The sequence below is a fragment of the Humulus lupulus genome, chromosome 8, assembly GCF_963169125.1.
Source record: "Humulus lupulus chromosome 8, drHumLupu1.1, whole genome shotgun sequence".
NCBI lineage: Eukaryota > Viridiplantae > Streptophyta > Magnoliopsida > Rosales > Cannabaceae > Humulus > Humulus lupulus.
Genome location: NC_084800.1, coordinates 48,093,925 through 48,114,524, shown reverse-complemented (window position 1 = coordinate 48,114,524; position 20,600 = coordinate 48,093,925). Strand labels below are relative to the sequence as shown.

Below are 20,600 nucleotides of genomic sequence, written 5' to 3'. Positions count from 1 at the left end.
CAAGTAGTTTTAAGCATTTCTAGCATTCTTTTCCCTAACTGTTTGGTTTCCTATCGGTTAGGCACATATTTGGAGATGATGATTAATCATGTGCTTTTATGCTAACATTTTCCCTTTAAAACATCTCCCCACTCTACCAAATATATTTGTCTCATAATAGTTATCATCTCTCAAAATCTTCTCTCCTCTATCTTCCCTTTTCTCTCTCGGTCTAAAAATCTATCATCTCGAAACTTTCATTTACTATGTATTTATGTGTCATTAAATTATTACACTCTCTTGTGATAGTTTTAAATTCAATCTAAAATAAAATAGCTAGATACCATATAAATTTTGGGATGCAAAAATCTGAAAGTTATTTTATTTACTTTTTATGGAATATGTATATGAGACCTATGCTAGTGAGTAGTATAGACTCACTTTCGAGCAAATAAGGAATTCGGTTAAAAAAAAAACCATCGTTCACCAAAAAATAAAATGCTGTACTGCATAATGTCTCTATATTCAATTCACACATATCAAATTATATAGAAACTCGTAGGATATGTATTAAACGAAGTGCAATTTTTGGTTCTGAAGAAAACGATTGGATTTTTCTGTCGTGCTGCAAGACCAAATTATTAGAACTTAAAAGTTGTATTCAGCTCTCAAATTGTTTTTTTACAAAAAAATCAGTGTAATTACACCTCCAAATTTCCTATGTAAAAGTCGTCAATCATGTCGAAAACTCGAGTTGCATGCTGCGGCCTGGCCATTGAAATTGAAAACAAATAAAAAAACGAAATGAGGAGAGGTGTGAACAAAAATGATCTTAAACAAACAACGCTAGTTTACCCATAAAAGCCTTCAGTTGAATCATCACCAGCGTGTGCAAGAATGGCATCACCACCAGGGTGTTCTTCTACATACGAAGTAACATCATACACCTATACTTGGGACAAAAATGGAATGCAAAAACTGTAGATTCATTGATGGAGTTGAGTAATTATAAGCCAAGCTTCAATTGGAGCCAAAAATAAAAAAAATAGAGTAAAAGAAACCTTGTCTTTGATAATGATCCAACAATCTGTTCTTTTATTATGCAAAGAGATTTCAGCTTTGCTGTAGACTTTGGCTCCCTATTGAGACATTGTTCACCCCAAATAAGCAGATGAATAAATAATTAACCAAACACATGATTAGTTCCAAAGAAGCTAATTCCATCAAGTATGAGAAAAACACAAGCACTTTGCTGATTTTTTATTTAAGAAAGAAAAGGAGAAATAGGATTTAGAAGTATATGCGTTTAAGCACAACAAAAGTAGAGTATATCCATTAGAAGATCTTAGTATTTAATAAAAATTAGAATTACCTTGTTATGTTTAGCAATTGGCTGATCATCTTTCCTACGACCTGTGCCCATTTTTACAATTAAATGTAGGGAAATTTAAAAAAATACACTAAAAGTTAAAAAAAAATATGAAAAATACGGTAGATTACAAAAATACGGAATTTTTTGGTAAAAACACGGAGTGGCAAAAGCGTAAATACAGAGTAGAAAAATTGTAAATAAAAATGGTAAAATACAATTTTTTGTGATCAACGTTTACAAACTTGTAAATATCTGCTGTAAAATTGTAAACATCTATTACATGTTTGTAAATAATATTTACAAAAATCAGTTTTAGAATTGTATTTTTTTTTTTTACATAAAATTTACGAACAAATTCGTAACTAATTTTTTTATTTTTGTACCAATAGTTTACAAATTTAGTTTCATAACTTTGAAAGATATTTTTTGTAACTAACATTTACGAAAATAATTTATTGTTAAGAGGTCGTAACCAAAATTTACATAAAAATAATATAATTTTTCATATTGTTATAATATTATACCAAAAAATTACAGGAACCATCTTATTTATACTATACAACTCAAAAATATAAATTTAAGATATTCATTATTTATAAAACACTTTATTAAGGGAAATCTACAAAAATACATTAAAATATAAAAAATATATGAAAATCTATTACAAATTTGTAAATACATGTTACAATTGTAAATATTTGTTACAAATTTGTAAACATCTATTATTAAATGGTAAACAATTTTTACATTTTTGTAACTAATATTTAAAAAATTAGTTTAAAAAGAGATTAAATTGTAACTAAAAAATTTATTTTTGTAACAAAAGTTTCTTAAACTAGTTTTATAATTAGAAAATATATTTTGTAACTAATATTTACAAAAACATTATATAATTTTTATTAGCATAATTGTAACAAAGATTTATAATTCTAATTTAAAAATATTAAAATAATAATATTGTGACGATCATTAACTATATTGTAATATATAATTATTAAACCAATAACTAATGTAACTCATAGATATTGATTTTTTTTAGTAATCTTGGATATTGAATTCGAAAGCAATAAATAAAACATAAATTTATTTAGTTTGATCAATTTTTTTAATTATTTATCCTTTGTTATTTTTATAACATCTCTCAACATATATACTACTAATTTATTGATTGACTTAATTAAAATAAGTTTATTTTTAATAGTAATATTATATGTTTTCTTAAAGCAATACAATAATTGTTTTGTCTATATAATACTTTGTTAATCTATTTAAATATCAAGTAAAAAGTAAAATATTAAAAAAAAACAAAAAAAAGAGATAGAGGAAAAAAATGTAGACTACAAAGACAAAAAAAATGGAAAATATTAGCAAAAAGACAAAATAAATTTAGTTAATATATATTTATATATAAAAGTAGCATATTATAAAAAAAAAAACTTTTATATTACCATTGGAATTATTGGACGGGTGATTCAGCAAAAATAATTAATTAATTTGTGAGTAGAGACTAAAGTAGAAGTTACAAATAAGATAGATAACAATTATACCATAAATTTGTAATAAATTTATATAACAGTATATTTAGACTTTTTTTCTCAAATACCGTACAATTTATAATTTTCCCTTAAATATATATGTATATATATATATTCAAATATGGTAATTAGAAAAACAATTACCAGATTTTGACTCTCGAGAGAACAAAATAAAAGCTCCTAAAAAGACAGCCACAAGCACTGCTACTACAGATATCCACATATCTCAAGCTCAGCCTCTCTTCCACTTTATACCAGATTCTAAACACCCTCAAAATTGAACAAGGGATGAAAAAAAATAGATCGTAAAAGAAAATAACAAAAAAGAAGGAAGTAAAAAAGCTGGCATTATATGGGTAAGCAGTTCAAAAGCTCTTAAATTCACTTTCCACTTTTGTAACATTAAAAAACCTGTAGCTGATTTATGGACGAGTGAGATGTGAATTAATTTAGTAGCAAGGCTTTCGAAGCCATTAGTGTTTTTTTTAAAAAAAAAATCCAAAATGCAAGTTACATAAACAAAGAGATAGAGAGAAACCTGTAGATTTGATTTGAGTAAAAGGGCTCTCAATTTTCCGGCGAAAGTGACAAAGTTGATGCCTTTGGAGAAGCCGAGCCACTGGCAGTGGAACGATGATAGTGTACAAGGGATTGAGTTCGAGGATGAGCCGGGCTTTCTATGAAACGAATTGATTGGGTCAATTGAGTAGATGAGACACCCGTCAAAAGTATACAACATTTTTCATTTTTGTTGAAACGTATCAACATTTTAAAACTGTAGGTAAGACTATCGAATTTCGGTTCTACATACCAGATCCCTTATTTTTATTTTATTTTGGTCTTAAATAATACTCTTTTCGAATTATTCATGATTTTTCTATATCTACAATCTGTATGAATCTCTGATGCTTGTAAGCAATAAAAAAAACTAGACAGACACGACCCAACTTTTATTTTATGGGAGCCAATGAAGTTTGCAAATTTTTAAAGAGGCAAAACTATAATTTTAATTTTTTTTAACACTATAGTCACATATTTAAACTTAAATAATTATAAAAAATATAAATAGAGAGGGGCTTAAGCCACTATGTGGCTCCATTGTTGCAGATACTCGACTCGAGCAATATATCGTTTTTATTTTAAGAGTGGGTGTGTATTTTACTATTTTATGTTCATATTATTTTTTTTTGTTTTATTTTTGTTTGAGGACAAATAAAATATTAAGTTTGGTTGTTGATATATATATTTTTACATTATTTATTTATCAATATTCATACCCTTTGATTTTTTTTTAATTATTTTTAATTTTATATAGTTATATTCTTATTTATTTTATGTTTAACCATTTTGTAGTAAAAAATTCTAACTTAATCTTTCTTTTGTACTTCTCAGTATTTTTCTTTTATTAAAACTCATAATCTCTCAAATAATTTGCATAGAATTTTGTAACAAAAATCTCAAATCCTTTTACACTAGAGTCTCATACTTAAAATTTTGGCATTAACAATTTCTGTACTCTATAATGAAATACAATTTCAAAATTAATAAAAAAATATAATTCAAATAATTTTAAAAATTACTAAGAAAAAACATATATAGTATTTTAAACAATACATTTTTTTAAATAATTAATTAGTAATTTTGAAAATTTAGTTATTTACAAAAAATACATTATAATCTCTTTAAACTATTATTGATAATTTGATTATTTAGAGTTTAACATTCAATCTGGTATTTTGCATTTTAATTTATTATTATAAATTTGTCTACTTGATTAAACAATGATAGTTTATATTATATATTTAGAGCTGAATGTTTTTAAAATATTACAATTTTACTTAATATTTTTTTTACCATAAATATAACTAACGTTTATAAAATGTTGTATTTTATATTCATTTTTTTTAAATATACCCAATATTTTCAATATGTTACACTTTTATACCTAATTTTTATACAACATGTTACCCTTGTATTCCTAATCATTATACAATATTTATCAACTCTGCATTGGGTATATTAACTAATAAAAATAAAAGTACAACATTGAGAAAATATTAAGTACATTTAAAAAAAAAATTGGGTATAAAATATTGATATTTTAGGCTCCATTTACTGATATATTTATCACGATGACCAATAAATTCTGGTTGAAAAAGTTGAAGTCTACCTCTAACGAAGCTGCACTGCATGGCAGAAGAGCGCATTCAGTAAACGCCATTTCCATTTGCATTTACACAAATTCTTTTCATCCAATCTCTAATGCTATACAAGCCATGCACACTCTGTCACCCTCTCTTCAAGTTTCTTTTCCTTTCTTCCACTCAAAGTCACATTCCACTTTCCTCTATCATAAATATTCTCCATTATTACGAATACGAATAATCTAAACTCTTTTCAAACAACAGAATCAACTTTTCTTCTTTTCCAATCTCATCTCTTTCTCTCAATAACAAAATTAACATAATTTGCAGAGAAAAGAAAAACGACAACAGCAAACATGGGATGCTTCAGTTTTTACACCTCCAAAACCCCATCATCCACCATGAAAGGAGCTCCTTCTGAAAACGGTTACAACCCAGAAATACCCAACAACATCAAACACGAAGTCCTACTTCAAATCCCAGTATGCAGAGTTCACTTGGTGGAAGCAGGGGAAGCTCTGGAGCTCGCCAATGGCGACTTCAAGTTCACCAGAATCTCAGACGAAGGCGTCTCTCTTGCCATCATAATAAGTGTTGGAAACGACCTAACTTGGCCTTTGACTAAAGACGAGCCCGTCGTCAAGCTCGATTCTCTCAACTATCTTTTCTCCTTGCCCATGACTGATGTTGAACCTCCTCTAAGCTACGGCGTGTCGTTTCCTGACCAGCACCGCGGCTCTCTGGCAACTCTGGATTCTTTGTTGAAGCAGAATTCGTGCTTTTCAGACTCAACCACGGCTCAACCTCAAAGTAAAGGTGTTGACTGGAAAGAGTTTGCTCCCAGAGTTGAAAACTACAACAACTTTTTGGCTAAAGCAATTGCAGGAGGGACTGGTCATATTGTGAAAGGGATTTTTATGTTGACCGATGCTTATGCCAATCAGGTCGCTCTGTTTTTTTCAGTTTTACAACATTTCTATACAAACCTCTTCAAGACAAGTTCTATATATTTTTCTTCTTCTTCATATAATTGTTATTTTTGTTTGTTATGGCTAGATTGAGATGTGAAATCGATCATAAAACACTTTTTTCTTTACAACATCATAATAATATTGCTTTGGCTAGTCAACTGAAATACGTGAAGGGAAAAAAAAAAACAGGTACTAAAGGGAGGGGAAATGATGCAAGCTTATAATGGGGTTGAGGTGAAAAGCTCTGCCACAAAGAAAGAAAGAGACAACATCAACAATAGTGGCTTGAAACGGTAATTTGAAAGACTATCACCATTCATCAAATATTACATGGGCATACAAATACTATACTCAAACTGATTAAGTGATTGCATTGTTGTTAACAGCGTGAAAAAGATGTCAAAGATGACAGACCAGTTAAGCAAAACAATGCTCGATGGAGTTGGTATAGCCACGGGAGCGGTGATGGCACCCATGTTCAAATCTCAAGCAGGGGAAAAACTCTTTGCCACGGGTCCGGGACAGGTCCTTCTGGCTTCACTTGATGCAGTTAGTAAGTCCTTTTTTCATATATATATATATATATATATATATGTGGGTTTTAGCATGGTCCTGGTTTGGGAGATTGGTATCTGCACTACAAAATAAAAAAATTAACTCTTTAATCTTGTTAAAAAGTACTGTAGCAATTAAGCATTTATGTTTGGTTTTTCATCCAATACAGAAAAGATGACCTGCATGGCATTGCCAAGGTGACAATATAAAAGAGAAAAATATAAAATTTAATGTCCCAACTACTTAATATCCCAATCTATTTAGAAGGAAAGAAAAGAGAGAGAGATTAAGACGTTAATTAATTGAGACAGGAAATGTCATTTCTAGACTTAATTGCTACATGTTGTAGTTCAGAGACCCGTTTATATATGTGAATGATATATGTATATTTGTATGTTTGTGTGTCTATACTTCAAAATTATATGAATTTGCATACTATAACAATGGTGGATCGTAAACTGAAAATGAACAGATAAGGTGTTAGATGCAGTTGAAGTAGCAGAAAAGCAAGCTCTTTCGGCCACTTCCAGTGCTGCGACAAGAGAGGTCAAGAAGAGGTTAGTATAAAATTAGACTTAATAATGAGTTAAGAGCTTGATTGCATTGCATTGCAATAGCTAATTAAGTACCTTTGAATTGATTATTAAAAACTCAGGTACGGAGATGAGGCAGGGGAAACTACTGCGGATGCTTTTGCAACTGTTGGTCATATAGGAAATACTGCCTGGAATATCTTCAAAATAAGAAAAGCCCTTAATCCAGCTTCATCTGTCTCCACTGGAGTGTTGAAGAATGCTGCAAAAAATAAGACCAACAATTAGTGGTAGCTAAACTAGGATTTAATTAGTAAGACTCACTTAAATTGAGCATAAATTTATTTTCGATTGTGAAGTGAATATTGTTCCAAGTGAACCTTGTGTAAAGGAGAAATACAATATTTAGAGGTATGGTTTTATATTTCAGTACATGTTTACATAAGACCCTAAATTTATAAAGAAATAAAAAAATCCATAGTAATATATAGTGTTTATATCTTGTCTTTATTTGAAGTCTTCATAGTTAAAACTGCCGGGTAAAGCAATCCACTACCCCAAAGACTCCAAAATTTACCTACAAAACAAACCAAAAACAAATACACACGTACTAAAACAAAAACAAAAAAAAAAATCAAACAAAGAGATTTTATACTGGTTTAACCTAAAAATTAAGGCCTAAATCCATTCCGAGCACTTCTTCACTATAATGAATCTACTCCACTATAATGAATTACAAAACAATAAGCCTTTCTTCCTCTACAAAGGTTCTTGAACACTTTGTAATTCAAATTATGAGCACTTAGTTTACACCATAGTAAACTCTCACACACTCAACAATGTACAAGGAAAATTAACCCTTGTTCTCTCAATCTCTCTTTTCAAAACCTCTCAAAAACTCTTATTATTCTTCTACCCAATTAATGAAATGCCTGGATACATATAGTTACAGCTCTAGATGACAGAAGAGATATGATAAGTTATTTAATAACCTCTTAATAAGATATCATATGCGATTAATATTAGAATTATCCCAACAAAAACTTTCAAACAATCCATATGGATTCATGCGCTTCGAAGCCAACCACCATATTCCAATTTTAATTTATTTCTTTTGCTTTGGTTTTAGTTTTAAGTTGTGCATTTGTCTTTTTTACATTAGGTTTCATAATTAACTTTTTCTTTAAATAATAAAATTGTGAAAAAATAATAATTTAATTTTATATTTATTGTTTTTATATATCAAAATAGTTTAAGAAAGTGATTGGTGTATCATATAAGTCAATAGTACTTTAATTATATAAATTAGGGGACTAAAATGTTATATTTGTTTATAGATTAATGAGTTATTTTAGTTAGCTTTTATTAATGATGTATATAAATTTAAGAAAAGGATTGTATTGGAAAGAAATTGATTAACATTGAAATTGAGACCGTTGCATAGTTTTGCTTAGGAGTCTAACTCGAGTATATATAGTATTAGATAACTTTGCACACGATTCACGAATACACATATTTGGTGATGTGGAGAAAATTTTTCTTACACATATATAGAAAACTCAGAAAACAATACTACCTAAAATTAACATAACGGAAATGTGGATCATCATTTGAGATGGACCCAAATGCCCTCGCTGGGAATTTCTCGATGAACCACAAATAAGAGATAATAACCAGAAGGGGCAAGATTAGATGAGCTGGGTGTCGTAACCTCAACTTGGTATGTCGAATTCTTTAGACTTCTCACTTTTCCTGTCGTTTGAAGCACCAAAAGTCTTTGATTCATCGAGAAAGAGTGAGTTACAAACGACGGCGAAACCATTGTCGTTGATACCAATTTTTTATTTAATTTCCCCTTCACTCGAAACCGAAGAGTACACTTCTGTGAGTATTTAAGCTCAGTTTGCGAAGAAATGATAATCGGGCGAAGTTTCGGTTTGTCCAAATACGAAGGACTGAAAGCCTCTAAACTCAACTCTGTCGGATAACGAACTCCGGCGAACTCATAGCCTCCATGAGGGTTGCTGCCACCGACAAGAACACGGCCATCGCGGAGGAGCACCGCCGTGGAGTGATACAACCGGGGAATCTTGCTCGGGGTTTGAATTTCAAAGCGTGACCCCGTTTTCTTGTTGGGTGGGTATAAAATCGGGTTCAGTACTGGTTTCTCTCCCAACTCCCATCCGGCTGATCCTTCTCCGGCTCCGTTAATGATCAGAACGTCGCCGTTCGGAAGCAGAGTCATGTCTCCCAATACTCTAGCTAGGGGCATATTTTCCACGATCCAGTTTGGAATCGGGTCATTTATTTTGATCCGGGCGCACGTTTTCAAAGCCTCGACGAATGTTCCTTTTAAGGCTTGAGTATACGATCCTTTCGGGGCTCCTCCACATATCAAAACCTCAGCCTCCACGTTCTTGGCCTGAATATTCTTCAACGGCAAAAGCACACTGACCCTGTGCTCGGGTAAGACCTCGGGTCCCCTCCCGGTATTTGTGAGTACGTTTTCACCACCTGGTTTGTCTTGTAGTTTAGCAATATTGCTCGGTTGTTGGCGAAAACGAATAGGTTCCCATCGACGTTGAGAAAAACAAAGGGGTAAAGATTGTTCTCTATTCCTTTGTCGTTTGTTTCAGCTAAGAATGGTAAATCATAGACCTTGTTGTCAATATCTTTAGGGTAAAACTCATAGTTGAACTGTCTACGGCCGCCGAGAATTATCACCCTACCATCTGGTAGATTATGATTTGTAGCGTACCATCGACTCCTGGCTAGCCCGAGGTTTATCTCTTGCCAGTCACACTCAGTATCACCACAAGGCTTAAAACTCCTCACTCTTCGCTCTCCTTCGAAGGATCCGCCGCTTTGGATTAGAGTTCCGTCCTCGGTGACAGCGCCAGAAGAACACCAAAAGTTGGTTTGCACGGGGAGAGACCGGAATGTATTGGTAGCGATGTCGTACTCCGCCGAGTGTGCGGGGCAGTCGTTGGAGTTCTTGGGGCATTTTCCTCCGGGGAACGACAAATTGGAGCTGCCAAAGTCAGTGCGGTCGAAAATGACGACTCGGTCGTTGTCGAGTAGCTGCATGTGCATGGCTGAAACACCGATACTTGGTTGCAATACTATCCAGCTGCCACCAACACCGCGAACGCCACTTTCAGCGCCGGCTGCAGCCTTGGTTGTGGACTGTTTTGGTTTTAGTAGGGAGGGAACTACACCGTCTAAGCCTAATTGGAGTAGTTTCCGGCGGCCATGGGCTGCATGGGTGAGTGATATTGGTTCGAGTAGAGAAATAAGGAGGATGGAGAGAATGAAATAATAATTACTTGGCTTCATTGCTTTCATGTGTGTATTAGAGCTAGATCAATGTAGGGCTTGTTTTTTTAGCTCTGTAATAGTGTGTTGCTGCTTTGAGTCTTGGCTAGCTCAATATCTATATTTATAGTTTTGTACGTCTATTTTTAACTAATAGTAATCAGTACAATTACTATAAGAGTTTGTTCCCCACTACTTCCCCGGAATATTTAAATTAATCTACGTCGGGTATAGGGGCATTGCATTTAGCTAAGTCAATATATTGCAAATTTAGTTAATTTGCATTTTGTGTGTTTGAACAAATTTACATTTATTTAATTATATTCTGGTTCAATACAATTAATTTGCTTTGGTGATTACCATTATCAGTTTTTTTTTTTTGGTTAATTTGATCTATATGCATGAATATTAAAAAATAAAAATGATGAAGAATGACTCTTAGCTAGAATGATATAAATCATGGTTTAATATACAATGTCCTTTGACTTACGCAAAACTAATATTAAAATGTCAATTAACACATATAGACTAGATTTGTGTTTGATTTTGTACATGCGACTCCTTTGGCATGCAATGGAACTCCATTTTATTATTACTTTTTGCGAAGATTGTGAATTTTTCACTCAAACAATGAAAAGATTATTTAAATCACAGCTCACAATAGTTTACAATTTCAGTTGTAATAAATTGCAATTACTAAGACTATTGTATCTGCGTGAACATTAGTAGTACATAACAAAGTTATATATTGTTGTTAGTTGTTGTTAAATTTTGTTAGGTTCTATGGTTCTTGTATATCGTCCTTATATATAATTTTAGGCTCCATTAACTTAGTACTATTCAATTTTCAAGAGTTCTAGCTAAGAGTAAGAATTATATTGCAATACTGAGAGTATTTCTAGATAAGTTAAATGATGTTGTTGTAATAGATCTTGAGAACTTGGATAGATAGTGTAGTCTTTTTCTGATATATGTTTTATTTTTGATTATTTTATATTTGAATAATTGTTTATTACTTGTTCTTTTTTGTCGCGTTGTGCCCTAATCCTCAACAGTATACATTATACGTAAATAGGGGACATATATATGTGTATTCCACAATCTGCTATAACTCGAACTAGCTTTAAACTGTCATATATGTCGGTGACCAACAAAGCTAAGACATTACATAATTCATAAAAGTTAGCCTAAAGATGTCGTAGGCCGAGCTTTGTTACAGAAAACTTGAGTATCAAGCTTATATTACAATTGTTAGCAATTTTCTATAATATGGTAACACATGAGCCTGCTATTATTTAATGCTCAAACCTAATTTATCTTATACAGGTTATATTAAGAGTTTATAGAAATACCACTTTGTAGAGTAATGGGTTTAATTTTGTATGCTATATATAAGTATAATATATTAAGAGTTTATAGAAATACCACTTTGTAGAGATATGAGTTTAATTGTCTATACAATTAGTCAAAAATTTAAGTAGGGAGTTGAAAAATTTAAACAGTTGGTCGAAAATTTAAATAACTATTTGAATTTTAGATAAATGTCATTTTGCAAAAATTTATCAAAAATAAAATAAAGTGCAAAATCACTTTAAAAAAAATCAAGGCCGGCCCTGGGCATAGGTGGGCTAGGCCCGTGCCTAGGGCCCACCCCTACCCAGGGCCCAAAAAAATCATATAAACTCTTAAGTGTGTTCAAAGAAAAAAAAAATTTTAAAATTTACATAAAAAAAATTACATATACAAAAGGGCCCATTTTTTTCAAATTAATTAAAAAGGAATTTACATTAAATATGGGAAAATTCAATAAAATTTGATATATATGACTTTTTTTTGTGTGTGCATTTTTTATGGTTTTTTTTTTGTTGTTTTCCTTTTTTATGGGTTTTGTTTTCCCATATTTATCAAAATATGGCTTTTGTATCCCATATTTTTTTGTATACGTTTTTTTATTCTATAGGGGTATTTTTATGAGGGAATTTTTGTCTTTTTATTATTTTGGTAAACATTTTTGTAAGAAAATTTTAATTCAGTAGTTGTTTATTATGCATTTATGTGGATTTTTGTGAGGGCTTTTCAGTCACTTTATGTGTTTTTTTTATTATTTTTATTATTATTATTTTTTTTTTAAATTTCTTTGTAAGGAAATCAATTCTCAGTATGCATGCAGGTACTTGAGTACATATGCTATATCACGTTTTTATCTGCATCACGTTTCTTCAATTTTATTAGTTTATTTTATTCAGCATCACGTTTTCTTCAGGGGTGATATTTGTTCTTAGTTTTCTTTCTGTTTTAGGTTTTATTTGAGTATTTTGTTGTCGATTTTGTGCCATCTGTGCGTGTATTCATCTCGGTGAGTACCTGGTTTCAGGTATGTATTTTTCCGTTTGCTTCAGTATCACGTTTTTTATATATCGTTTGGTTCGAATTTTTTCTTTCCTTCAGCATTTGGTTTTTTGTGTTGATTTCTTCTTCTTCTTTTTTTCTTTTTCTTAGGATTTTTATAAGTTTCTCGTTGTGGATTTGTGTCTCTTTGTGGTGTTTTCGTATCGGTGAGTACCCGGTTTCAAGGTTTATTTTTTTTTATTTTTTTAATGTATATTGATTGTTAATTTTGATTTGTATTATATATTTTTCTGTCGTGGGTGGTTGTTTTTTAATCTGTGTTGATGGTGGTTTTTATTTTTGGTGCACGATTTTATCGTTAGTTTTTTAGTGGGGTTTTTTGTCAGTTTTTGATCAGTTTATTTTTTGGGAAGTTTATGGGTAGTTATTTGTAATTTGTGCTCTATATATATATGGATATATGTTATTCTTTTTTCATTTGTGTTGTTTGTTTTTTTTATGCAGTGCATTGTATATTTCTCTTGCTCGAATTTGTGTGATGGATCACTCTGGTGAATGCGGTGGTGTTTCTGGTTCTGAGAAGAAAATTTCTGGTATAGTAGAGGATGAATCGAAGAATGTAGGGGATGATATTGGCGAGATTCTTCCTCGAAGGAGTAACATTACACATTTGAAGTCTGTTGCAAGGAAGAAGAATAAATCCCCTTCCTCTGTTGCAAGGAAGACAAGTAAATCGCCTTCCACTGTTAAACAGACGAAGGATTCGTGTGCATCTGGTAGTAAGGATGCTGGAGATGATTCTCATGAGACTAAACATGTTGTGGTATGTCTTTATTTTTTTAATTATTATAATAAAAAATTGTTCATCTGTTTATGTTTCTGTTATTGTGTTTCACATTCGGTGGATTTTGTTTGTTTTATTTTTTTATGGTTGTGTATCTGGTTTCTTGTAGTTTTGTAGTTAATTTGCATAATGTTCAATTCTGTTTTGTGTTTGTTTTATTGTTATTGTTGTGTTTTCTTTTGTTGTTAAACTGTTTTTTTTTTGTACCTGGTTACACGTGTACCTGGTTACATGTGGATTTTGTTTTGTTTTTTTGTATTTTTTTATGGTTGTGTATCTGGGTTCTTGTAGATTTGTAGTTAATTTGCATAATTTTCAATTCTGTTTTGTGTTTGTTTTATTGTTGTTGTTGTGTTTTTTTTTTTTGTTAAACTGTTTTTTTTTTTTGTACCTGGTTTCATGTGTACCTAGTTACATATGTACCTGGTTACTTTGCAGATAACAATGAACGATTTTGCTTAATGAGTTTTTAACTGGTTACCTTTGTGAATGAATTGTTTTTTTTTATATATATGTATATTTCAACCATACAAAGTTAAATACATATAAGTGGTTTTATAAATGTAAAGTACTTATCGATTTTTCATGTTTATATTTTTTGAAACTGGTTACATGTTTAATTGTTTTGTTTTTTTCTGCAGGCTCATTTAAAGATAAACCCCTCCAAGAGGTTTGGTAGTAAGGTTCAACATTTTACTGACAAGAGTGTCATTACTGACTTGAAATCTAAGTTGACGAAAAGTCAGAAATCATTGTTTAAGAAGACCCCATTTGGGCACTTTTTAGAAGTATGTGATATTCATTTTCAAACTCAACTTGCCCAGCTTGTGTTATTGAGAGAGGTCTCTCATGAGAGGGAGGAAGAGGAAATGTGGTTTAAGCTTGGTCGTAGAGTGTGTAGGTTTTCTATTGAAGAGTTTGCTATAGTTATAGGTCTTAGATGTGATGGTGATTTTGATTTAAGTCGTTTTCTAAAAAAGAAAGTTTTGTTTAAGAAAAAAATATTTGGCCGTTTTGTTGGTAAGGTGTCAAAGTCTGAATTACGAAATGCTTTTATTAGTAAGGATCTAGTTGATGATGAGGATGTTGTCAAATTGGGTATAGTTCATATCCTAGTTAACTATTTGTACGGCTATACTAGTGATAAGTTGGTTGATGATTTCTTTTTTGAGATGGTTGATCGAGATTTTTCTGAATTAGCAAATATTAGTTTTGGCAAGTTTGTATGGGATAGGAGTTTTCATTATTTGAAAACTGCTTTGAAGGGTGGGAATAAAATCTTTGATGGACTATTCGTTGATGGGAAGGTTGGCCTTCACCCTTACAAACTTCTTGGGTTTCCCATTGCTTTTCTTGTATGGATATATGAAAGTATAGCTGAGTTGAGTCCTGAGTTTTGTCAACGGGTTGGGAAAAAATTTCCACGTTTGTTGAATTGGACGAGTACAGATAATGCCTTCTATGCAAACTTGGTGGGAAAGGTTTTCAACAATCAGAAAGTATAATCTTTTTGTTTTGTAACTAGTTTCTTGCTAAATTTGTTTTATTCATTTTTGGATTTTTGTTTGTGTACCTGGTTTCAGTTGATGGTAACCAGTTTTCTTGATTTTGTATATATATATTTTTAATTTATTCAGTTGACTATCCTGAATGTCTATCCGTCTTCTGAGGAGAGAAAGAAACTGGCAGTAAAGAAGTTTAAGTTTGAGCCTCTGTACTTGCCGAAGGTGTGTGCTGAAGATGGAGACAGTAGTCCGGGTACCCAGGTACTGGTTAGTTTTGTTGTTTGTTTTAGTTAAAAAAATATTATTTTGTTTTGAAATTTATAGGTTTCTTTTTATGTTTTTTTTTTTTTTTTTTGCTGTTTTGTAAAGTATTTTATTTTGTTTTTTTAGGTTGATAGTGAAAAGTTGAGATTGATTTGTGAATCAATATCATCAATAAAAGCATGCCAAGAAACTATTATTAGTGACATTGTAGTTATGAGATCTGAGTTCATGGGGAAACTCAGTGATTTATCTGCAATGATTGTAAAATTTGTTGCAAAAAATTCTGAAAAAGTTGCAAATACAAGTGATGAAAGTGCTGGTTTTAATGAAGGGGAAAAGTCAGCTGATTGTGATAATGTTTCTAGTCCTATTTCTGATGATTCTAAGGTAACTTGTTTGTTTTTATGCTTTATTGTTTTTTTTAACCATTTTTAGTTTTAACCAGATTATTATTATTATTATTTTGGCTAGGATTGTGGAAATGATTCAGCTAAAGAGTCTGATGGTAGTAAGGTAACTGGTTTATGTTTCTTAATAGTATGTTGTGTTTTTGTAGTTGTTTAGAATAACCAGTTACTGTTGTAACCAGTTTCATTATTTCTTTTAGGGTGTCGAGAAGGATTTAAATGAAAATTTTGATGCTGTTTATTCTGGGTTGGATTTGTCAAATGTTGTGTGTGAAGATAAGGTTTTGTAATTTATTTTTGTTTTTATTTCTTGTATTATTTTATTTAAAATTGAATTTGTTGTAATTGATTTTATTTTTATTCATTATAGGATTTTACAAAGAAGCCTGAGTTCAGTTCAGTTGGTTTAAGTTTTGAAGAAGTATATGTGGATCCAGAGATTTTTAGTGTTATTGATAAAACTGTTAAGTATGCAGAAGGAGAAAAGATATTTAGTGGGAGTAAGGATGATTGGAAGGTTGTGATGGTTGGTGATGATGATGAGGTTCCTGTTGCTATTGAAAAGAGGGAGCCTAAACCTAGCACTCATGTCAAATCTCCTTTTGTTACTGAGTTTGGCTCTTCTGAAGTAAAAGAAACTGTGAAGAGGAAGGGAGAGGAAGTGGTGATTGTTAGAGGATTGCTTCCATTTGAAAATGAAATTGGGCAGAATGTTTCACAGAATGATTGCCTGGATTATATTTCTTGGATTGAGGATAAAATAAATTTTAAGAATAAGTATGTTTTTTTATATTTTGTTTAATATTATTATTCTTGATATTTAATTGTTTGTTAATATATATATTTTTTGTTTTGAAGGAAGAAGAAATTTTCTGATGTCAATAACATTATCAATCCCCCAATGAATTATTCTTTTGTTAAAATTTCTGAAAAAATATGGTTTTACAAGCTTCAAACTTGTGGGAATGAGCTTATGGACACTGTAAGTAACCAGGTTCTTGTTATAATGTTTATTTATTAGTATTTGTTTGTTTAGATATATATATTTTTTTTATCATGTTTAAGACAAGTAACCAGGTTCCTTTTAGTACTGTGTGTAAATTATTTTTAAATTTTGGGTAGTAACCAGGTTCTTTGAAGCATTGTGTGTAACTTGTTTTTTTTTTATTATATATTGGCTAGTAACCAGGTTCTTGGTATAATGTTTATTAATTAGTATTTGTTTGTTTAGATGTTTTGTTTTTGTTGTTGATCATGGTTAAGACAAGTAACCAGGTTCCTTTTAGTACTGTGTGTAAATTGTTTTTAATATTTATGGGTAGTAACTAGGTTCTTGTAGCATTGTGTGTAACTTGTTTTTTTTTTATTATATATTTGCTAGTATCCAGGTTCCTAACTTTTGCATGTTTATTTATTTTTTGTAGCATATAAATGTAAGTTTTTATTACTTGAGGAAGAAGATTAAGTTGATTGATGGTTTAAACAAGAGGGTTACAACTACAGACTCTTGGTTTGATGCAACTATCAAGGGTTTGTATGATAACTTTGTGGCAGCCAAATGTGATTCAAGCAGCATTCGTTTTGATAACTTAATTTCATATTACATTATTGGTGAATATTTGTTTTGTAACACTCCTTGGGTGGATGTGGATCATGTTCTTTTTCCTGTGCATGTGAAGGTTCAGTTGCATTGAGTTTTTATTCACTTTTCCATTAAGAGTAGGATGTTAACTGTCTACAATTCTTTGACGGGGAAGAAGAATGAGAGTATTGCTTTGCCATATGTGAAGGCTTATTTTGTTGTTTTACCATATTTTCTAGATTTTCTTGATTTTTATTGTTCTAGGAAAGATTTGGACTTGAATGTTGGTCCATATTCTGTTGGGAAGAAAGATCCAATTGATTTTAACTTTGCCAAAGACTTGTCATTTCAAGAGGATAAGTAAGTAACTGGTTTTTTGTATATTGTTGTTTATTTTTCTATTTTGTTTGTTTTTAAATAATTTCATATGCTGTTTTTTGTGTTTTTGTGTTTTTTTTTGCAGTGATTGTGGAGTATTTGTTATCAAGTACGCTGATTTGTTTATCCATGGGAAGATTGATGACATCCCGAAGAACATGGCTGCCAAAATTGCTACCTATCGTGATTATCTTGCCATTAACTTGTATAGTCATGCAAAAAAGAAGCAGATTGGTGGGTACAAGACAAAAGATGATGCTCCATCAAAGAAATCAAAGAGGAGGAGGAATTATAAGTAGAGATGTTGGAGTTTTTTTTTTTTAGCTGTATTAACGACCATGTCTTTTTTTTTTCTTTGTTTAATAGTGAAGTTGTGGTTTGTAACTGGATACTGTTTTAGTACTGGACTTATGTATGGTTTTTTTTTTTTTTTTTGTCAATGTAAAGAATTGGTTTCAACTTTTGGCTTAATATAAAGTTTTTTTTAATGTATTTTATTTTAATGTGTATGTTTCTTTTTTCAATAGAGTTGGTGATTTTTTTTTTTAAAGTGTGAAGATATTGTTATGTACATGTTTTTTTTTCATATAGGTTTCAATTATTATTGTATGAAGATGGTGTAACCGGTTACTTCTGTGTTAGATTGTAAAAGCTATATGTTTCAGGTAACTGGTTACTGTTTCTTTAGTTTTTATTTCTATTTTTTTTAATTATTTTTTGATTTATTTATGTTTGTTGTGTTTTTTTTTTTTTTTTGTGAACGATTTGTGATTATATAACTAGGTTTTTTAAGTAGTTGGTTTTATTAATATATAGTTGTTTGTTAAATTTTCTTATAGTAACTGTTTTTTTTTCTTTATATTTTTATGTGTTGTAACCAGGTACTTGAATTTTCAGTTTTTGAATATCTTGTGTTGGAACCTAGAAGTTGAGTATCAAGTTTATAATATTTATGTTTTTTTGTTTTTTGTGAAAGATTTGTGGTTATATAATTAGGTTTTTAAATCGTTGGTTACATGTATATGTAGTTGTTTGTTAAATTTAGTTATAGTATCTGTTTTTTTTCTTTCTATAATATGTGTTGTAACCAGGTACTTGAGTCTCCAGATTTGGAATATCTTTGTGTTTGGAACCATGAAGTTGAGTATCAAGTTTATAAAATGTAAAATGTTTAAAAAGTTTGTACTTTTATTGAGGTAGAAAACATTAGGATACAATTTTATTACATCAAATGAAAATATTGAAATTGTAGTATATCTATTCTTTAGAAAATTATTTGTCTATTTTCTTTGACTTTGTTGTGTTTCGCAGCTTTGGGATTGGTTCATTCCTGCATGTTTTTCTATTATGCCCTTGCTGCGCGCATCTTCCACATTTTATTTGCACCTTTGGTTCTCCTCTAGATCTGATTCTTTTTCTTCTAGGGCGACCTGGTGGTTTTCTTGATTTTGGTGGTAGGACAATTATGTTTAAAGTCTCTGGCAGTGTCCATTCGCTTTCATTTGGCAATGGATGAACGGTTGAGTCATATGTTGCTTTCATAGTTGTAGTTTTGTAGTAATCAGCAACATAATCATATGTTTTCAGCCGTGTTTTGGCGAATACTGCTATTGCATGTGCACACGGTATTTCGTCTTGTTGGAATCTTTTGCATTCACATGTTTTCTCCATTAGGTTGACCAAAAAATTTCCTTTCTGTTCAACCACAACTTGGTACAGTATAGTGTTTACTGGGAAGACATGTTTATTTTAGTAGAGAAACACATGTTAGAAACTGGATACTGTGATATTTTTGAGTAACTGGTTACTAAAAGTTTTGATAAATAATATTCAGTGCTCAATATATGTCAGGTACCTGAAATTTAATGGCACGAATAAATTTTTCTCTAAGCACAGTTTCAGTATCTGTTGTTACTTGTGTGAATGTTCCGTTTGCTTCATTACCATTTTTCCATACCCATTTTTGAACTAAACTTCGAAGGCCCTCCATCATTGTAGTGATTGGCAGCGTTCTTGCAACTTTCAATGCATCATTTATTGATTCAGCTATATTTGATGTCATCATTGTATATCTTCTTGTTGGAGCATGGCATCTAGACCAAGTTGAATATCCAATTTTTTGTAAATACGGTCTTATGCGTGTGTCAATCTTGTCTATTTCATGCATGTAGTGCTCAAATGATTGTACCCTGTATGCCTTTGCTGCTTTGACAAAGTTTAGGTTTAGGTCCTCCCCATGGACACCAAAATTGACATTGATGTTGTTTAACAGGTGGAATATGCATGCTCCATGGAAAGCTTTTGGGTATACATCGTCTATAGCATTTTCTATGCTTTTATGGCTGTCTGAAATGATTGTCATACCTGTTTGGAAAATCACAATGGAGTAACTGGTTATTATGTCTTAACTGAGTAACTGGTTTCATTAATTTATATGACTGTTATTTTTTTTTTACACTGTTTTCTCTATTTTATTGCTGGATTATTATTAATCTGATAATTTTATGAGTTTAGTTTGTTTCAATAAGAATATAAAGAAGAAAACAGTACCTTCTCTTTCTCCATATGTCTCCTTCAGCTTTGTGAAAAACCATAACCATGATGAATCATTTTCAGAGTCTCCTATTCCAAAGGCTAATGGGAATATGTTGTTGTTAGCATCCATTGTTGAAGCAGTGAATAAAGTTCCCCCAAATTATGTCTTCAAGTAAGTTCCATCTATCACAATGACTGGCCTACAGTGTTTCCATCCTTTGATGGAATTTGCAAATACTAGGTACATATATTTGAAGTGATCTGTATTGTCTGTAACTAGGTGTGTAATTGTACCTGGGTTCGAGACTTTTAGCATGTGAAGGTAGATGGGA

General features: G+C 31.1%; 3 protein-coding genes and 1 pseudogene across 3 annotated transcripts; 1 reads left to right on the top strand and 3 right to left on the bottom strand.

The window, feature by feature from the left end:
• Positions 1–331: 331 nt before the first annotated feature.
• LOC133797114 (cytochrome B5-like protein) lies at positions 332–3,734 on the bottom strand. The gene is made up of 6 exons (XM_062234919.1): positions 3,425–3,734; positions 3,031–3,147; positions 1,352–1,392; positions 1,041–1,118; positions 835–926; positions 332–747 (listed from the first exon to the last, which is right to left on the bottom strand). The coding sequence occupies exons 2-6, from the start codon at positions 3,107–3,109 to the stop codon at positions 681–683; spliced, it is 357 nt and encodes a 118-aa protein (XP_062090903.1). The 5' UTR covers positions 3,110–3,147; positions 3,425–3,734; the 3' UTR covers positions 332–680.
• Positions 3,735–5,293: 1,559 nt separating this feature from the next.
• Positions 5,294–7,586, top strand: LOC133797113 (senescence/dehydration-associated protein At4g35985, chloroplastic-like). Its single transcript, XM_062234918.1, has 5 exons — positions 5,294–5,974; positions 6,191–6,294; positions 6,388–6,554; positions 7,029–7,113; positions 7,212–7,586. The coding sequence occupies exons 1-5, from the start codon at positions 5,387–5,389 to the stop codon at positions 7,375–7,377; spliced, it is 1,110 nt and encodes a 369-aa protein (XP_062090902.1). The 5' UTR covers positions 5,294–5,386; the 3' UTR covers positions 7,378–7,586.
• A 1,109-nt stretch (positions 7,587–8,695) lies between these two features.
• On the bottom strand, positions 8,696–10,589 carry LOC133797112 (aldehyde oxidase GLOX-like; annotated as a pseudogene).
• An 8,416-nt stretch (positions 10,590–19,005) lies between these two features.
• Positions 19,006–20,398, bottom strand: LOC133795365 (uncharacterized). Its single transcript, XM_062232816.1, has 3 exons — positions 20,284–20,398; positions 19,589–20,097; positions 19,006–19,428 (listed from the first exon to the last, which is right to left on the bottom strand). Exons 1-3 carry the CDS (start codon positions 20,396–20,398, stop codon positions 19,006–19,008), a joined length of 1,047 nt encoding a protein of 348 aa, XP_062088800.1.
• Between the last annotated feature and the right edge of the window lie 202 nt (positions 20,399–20,600).

Coding starts and splice junctions, on each gene's coding strand:
- LOC133797114 (XM_062234919.1), bottom strand. CDS start 3,109: ATGTGGATATCTGTAGTAGCAGTGCTTGTGGCTGTCTTTTTAGGAGCT. Junction 1,119..1,351: donor CAATTGCTAAACATAACAAG/GTAATTCTAATT, acceptor ATGTCTCAATAG/GGAGCCAAAGTCTACAGCAA. Junction 927..1,040: donor GGATCATTATCAAAGACAAG/GTTTCTTTTACT, acceptor TCCCAAGTATAG/GTGTATGATGTTACTTCGTA.
- LOC133797113 (XM_062234918.1), top strand. CDS start 5,387: ATGGGATGCTTCAGTTTTTACACCTCCAAAACCCCATCATCCACCATG. Junction 6,295..6,387: donor AACAATAGTGGCTTGAAACG/GTAATTTGAAAG, acceptor TGTTGTTAACAG/CGTGAAAAAGATGTCAAAGA. Junction 7,114..7,211: donor ACAAGAGAGGTCAAGAAGAG/GTTAGTATAAAA, acceptor TTAAAAACTCAG/GTACGGAGATGAGGCAGGGG.
- LOC133795365 (XM_062232816.1), bottom strand. CDS start 20,398: ATGGATGCTAACAACAACATATTCCCATTAGCCTTTGGAATAGGAGAC. Junction 20,098..20,283: donor GACATATGGAGAAAGAGAAG/GTACTGTTTTCT, acceptor TTTTCCAAACAG/GTATGACAATCATTTCAGAC. Junction 19,429..19,588: donor TTCGTGCCATTAAATTTCAG/GTACCTGACATA, acceptor GTGGTTGAACAG/AAAGGAAATTTTTTGGTCAA.